The following is a 5,000-nucleotide window of genomic DNA, read 5'->3' as shown; positions in this document are numbered from 1 at the left end:
TATTTCACAGTTCACACTGTCCCCAGGCTACTTGTTTCTCTATTTCACAGTTCACACTGTCCCCAGGCTACTAGTGTCTCTATTTCACAGTTCACACTGTCCCCAAGCTACCAGTTTCTCTATTTCACAGTTCACACTGTCCCCAGGCTACTAGTTTCTCTATTTCACAGTTCACACTGTCCCCAGGCTACTAGTTTCTCTATTTCACAGTTCACACTGTTCCCAGGCTACTAGTTTCTCTATTTCAGGCAAATGAAAATGGACAGACAGACAGACAGACAGACAGACTGAAACAGATTGAGACAAACAGACAGACAGATTGAGACAGACAGACAGACAGATTGAGACAGACAGATTGAGACAGACAGAGAGACAGATTGAGACAGACAGACAGACAGATTGAGATAGACAGAGACAGATTGAGACAGACAGACAGACAGATTGAGATAGACAGAGAGACAGATTGAGACAGACAGACAGACAGACAGACAGACAGACAGACAGACAGACAGACAGACAGACAGACAGACAGACAGACAGACAGACAGACAGATTGACAGACAGACAGAGAGACTGATTGAGACAGACAGACAGGTATACAGACAGACAGGTGTCTCTGAAAAAAAATACCTGCAATGTTGTCTGGACCATCTTCTCAAGAGGATGGATGGATGGATGGATGGATGGATGGATGGATGGATGGATGGACAGACGAGTGTAAGGGAGTCAGAATGAAGGAGTCGACCAAAAAGGAAAGGAAAAAAGAGAAAACATGATACCAGTGAAGAGGACTGGGTGAACATCCCGTGTAATTCTCCTGTCCTATCTGGTGTCCTGTGTGAATTTAACTATGTTCATTCTAATTCTCTCTCTCTCTACCTCTCCTCCCAGAGGACATGAGTCCAAGGACCACGCCTCAGGACCTAGGACCATGCCTCAGGACCTAGGACCACGCCTCAGGACCTAGGACCACACCTCAGGACTACCTGGCCTGATGACTCCTGTTTCAGATGAACCCTAATTGCTCCTTTAAGTCGCTCTGGATAAGAGTGTCTGCTAAATGGTTGTTGTTGAGAATGAAATGCCCCCTCCAGGGTGAAGTTTCCCCTGGGTAGAGCTCTAGGATCAGCTTCCCCTCCCCAAACCTAACCTCAAAGTGAATGCAAAACTGACCCAAGATCAGTGTCTAAATAGCACCGGAGTAGAAGGCAGACGTTCTACGTGCCCCCAACCGATTGTGTTTTATTTGTTTGTTTATTTGCGTTGTTTGTAACTTATTTTTTACATGATTTTGTGCATAATGTTGCCGCTACCGTCTCTTACGACCAAAATAACTTCTGGACATCAGGACTGCGATTACTCACCGCGAACTGGCAGAATCATTTTAATCTTTAACGAGTCTGACGAGCCCAACGCGAACGACATACTGCTTTTGCCAGGAGCAGGCCCAGATCCCCGTGATTTGCGTGAAGAGGAAGAGGAGAAAAAGGGTCCAGAGGGCGGGCTGCCTTCTGAGAATTCGTAGGCGATCGAATAAACGCCCACTTCCTTCCATTCTGCTAGCAAACGTGCAATCTATGGAGAATAAAATAGATGACCTACGCGGAATATTAAACTACCAACAGGACATTACAAACTGGAATGTCTTATGCTTCATGGAGTCGTGGCTGAACGACAACACTATCAACATACAGCTGGTTGCACCGGCAGGCTGGGACATTATCAACATACAGCTAGTTATACCCTGTACCGGCAGGCTGGGACACTATCAACATACCGCTGGTTGTACCGGCAGGCTGGGACACTATCAACATACCGCTGGTTGTACCAGCAGGCTGGCACACTATCAACATACAGCTGGTTGCACCGGCAGGCTGGGACATTATCAACATACAGCTAGTTATACCCTGTACCGGCAGGCTGGGACACTATCAACATACCGCTGGTTATATACTGTACTGGCAGGCTGGGACACTATCAACATACAGCTGGTTATATACTGTACTGGCAGGCTGGGACACTATCAACATACAGCTGGTTATATGCTGTACCGGCAGGCTGGGACACTATCAACATACCGCTGGTTATATGCTGTACAGGAAGGCTGGGACACTATCAACATACAGCTGGTTATATGCTGTACCGGCAGGCTGGGACACTATCAACATACCGCTGGTTGTACCAGCAGGCTGGCACACTATCAACATACCGCTGGTTGTACCGGCAGGCTGGGACACTATCAACATACAGCTGGTTATATGCTGTACAGGCAGGCTGGGACACTATCAACATACAGCTGGTTGCACCGGCAGGATATAACAGCGGCGTCTGGTAAGACAAGGGCCGGCGGACTATGTATTTTTGTAAATAACAGCTGGTGCACGATATCTAAGGAAGTCTTAAGTTATTGCTCGCCTGAGGTAGAGTATCTCATGATAAGCTGTAGACCACACTATCTACCTTGAGAGATTTCATCTGTATTTTTCGTAGCTGTTTACATACCACCACAGTCAGAGGCTGACACTAGACAGCATTGAATTCCGCCATAAGAAAACAAGAAAACGTTCACCCAGAGGCGGCGCTCCAAGTAGCTGTACCATCTTTACTCCACACACAGAGATGCATACAAAGCTCTCCCTCTCCCTCCCATTTGGCAAATCTGACCATAATTATATCCTCCTGATTCCTGCTTACAAGCAAAAATGAGAGCAGGAAGCACCAGTGATTAGATCAATAAAAAAGTGGTCAGATGAAGCAGATGCTAAACTACAGGACTGTTTTGCTAGCACAGACATGTTCCGGGATTCCTCCAATGGCATTGAGGAGTACACCACATCAGTCATTGGCTTCATCAATAAGTGCATCGATGACGTCATTCTCACAGTGACCGTACGTACATACCCCAATCAGAAGCCATGGATTACAGGCAACATCCGCACCGAGCTAAAGGCTAGAAATGCCGCTTTCAAGGAGTGGGACTCTAACCCGGAAGCTTATAAGAAATCACGCTATGCCCTCCGACGAACCATCAAACAGGCAAAGTATCAATACAGGACTAAGATCGAATCATACACAGGCTCCGATGCTCGTCGGATGTGGCAGGGCTTGCAAACCATTACAGACTATAAAGGGTAGCACAGCCGAGAGCTGCCCAGTGACACGAGCCTACCAGACGAGCTAAATTACTTCTATGCTCTCTTCGAGGCAAATAACACTGAAACATGCATGAGAGCACCAGCTGTTCCGGACGACTGTGTGATCACGCTCTCCGCAGCCAATGTGAGTAAGACCTTTAAACAGGTCAAGATTCACAAGACCGCAGGGCCAGACGGATTGCCAGGGCGTGTACTGCGAGCATGTGCTAACCAACTGGCAAGTGTCTTCACTGACATTTTCAAACTCTCCCTGTCCGAGTCTGTAATACCAACATGTTTAAAATAGATCACCATAGTCCCTGCCCAAGAACACTAAGGTGACCTGCCTAAATGACTACCGTCTGTAGCCATGAAGTGCTTTCAACACCATCATCCCAGAAACCCTAGACCCACTCCAATTTGCCTACCGTCCCAACAGATCCACAGATGATGCAATCTCTATTGCACTCCACACGGCCCTTTCCCACCTGGACAAAAGGAACACCTCAGCTCAGCGTTCAACACCATAGTGCCCTCAAAGCTCATCAATAAGCTAAGGACCCTGTGACTAAACACCTCCCTCTGCACCTGGATCCTGGACTTCCTGATGGGACGCCCCTTAGGTGGTAAGGGTAGGTAACAACACGCTGATCCTAAACACAGGGGCCCCTCAGGGGTGCATGCTCAGCCCCCTCTTGTACAACCTGTTCACTCATGACTGCACGGCCAGGCACAACTCCCACACCATCATTAAGTTTTACAACGACACAACAGTGGTAGGCCTGATCACCGATAACGACGAGACAGCCTATAGGGAGGAGGTCAGAGACCTGTGGTGCCAGGACAATAACCTCTCCCTCAACGTGATCAAGGCAAAGGAGATGATTGTGGATTACAGGAAAAGGAGGACCGAGCACACCCTCATTCTCATCGACGGGGCTGTAGTGGAGCAGGTTGACAGCTTCAAGTTCCTTGGCGTCCACATCACCAACAAACTAACATGGTCCAAACACACCAAGACAGTCGTGAAGAGGGCACGACAAAACCTAGTCCCCCTCAGGAGACTGAAAAGATTTGCATGGGTCCTCAGATCCTCAAAAGGTTCTACAGCTGCACCATCAAGAGCATCTTGACCAGTTGCATCACTGCCTGGTATGGAAACTGCTCAGCCTCCGACCGCAAGGCACTACAGAGGGTAATGCTAGGAGGGTAATGCTAATGTCTAGGTCCAAGAGGCTTCTAAACAGCTTCTACCCTCAAGCCATAAGACTCCTGAACATCTAATCAAATGGCTACCCAGACTATTTGCATTACCCCTGTTGGAGAATAATCAGAATTAGTTGGTAACATAGGTAAGATGTTTTATATTCATCATATGTTTGTAAGTTACTTCTCATCAGAATGTGTTTGTATAATACTGTGGCGGGGTTTGCAGTCATCTGGTCTCTGTCAAGACTAAGTTACGTGGGCCGGAGAGAGGGGAGAGGTCAAGCGTGGATCTCTTGGCTCCACAATGTCTGTGTGCCAATAAATGTGTCTCTGTGATCTTGTCAAGATAGGATGGATTTGATATATGCCTGTTGATATGGAGGATTTGTTTATGGTTCTGAGTTTGAGAAAAGAACATAGTTTAGGAGACAAAGCTGAACGATAAATTATGCCGATGCTGTCTGGCTATGTGTCTTTGCTATAAAGGATCAGTTCAGTTGCAATGTGTAAGGGACTCTCAGAGAATTCATTGATAGACACTGAATTGATCTGAGAGTCACAGGGTTGTGATAGAGCTCATATAATTAAAGATGGACTTTGTGATAACTAACTCTGACTTGTGTGTGGTTTCCACGACACCCCCCCCCCCCCCCCCCC

The 5,000-nt window shown here is 47.3% G+C and overlaps 1 protein-coding gene across 4 annotated transcripts in view; it reads right to left on the bottom strand.

The window, feature by feature from the left end:
* LOC110511052 (cell adhesion molecule 3) overlaps positions 1–5,000 on the bottom strand; it is a 113,673-nt gene that overhangs the window by 6,211 nt on the left and 102,462 nt on the right. For 3 of the 4 annotated variants that reach the window (XM_036986489.1, XM_036986488.1, XM_036986490.1), the window contains one exon: positions 631–651. The exons of the other annotated variant lie outside the window; for it this stretch is intronic. In XM_036986489.1, the coding sequence (XP_036842384.1) occupies positions 631–651 (21 nt within the window). The remainder of the gene's footprint in view (positions 1–630; positions 652–5,000) is intronic. 4 annotated transcript variants of the gene reach the window in all.

Source organism: Oncorhynchus mykiss, chromosome 8, assembly GCF_013265735.2.
Source record: "Oncorhynchus mykiss isolate Arlee chromosome 8, USDA_OmykA_1.1, whole genome shotgun sequence".
In the NCBI taxonomy this organism is placed as follows: Eukaryota; Metazoa; Chordata; class Actinopteri; order Salmoniformes; family Salmonidae; genus Oncorhynchus; species Oncorhynchus mykiss.
This window is presented reverse-complemented; position numbering and strand designations above follow the sequence as displayed.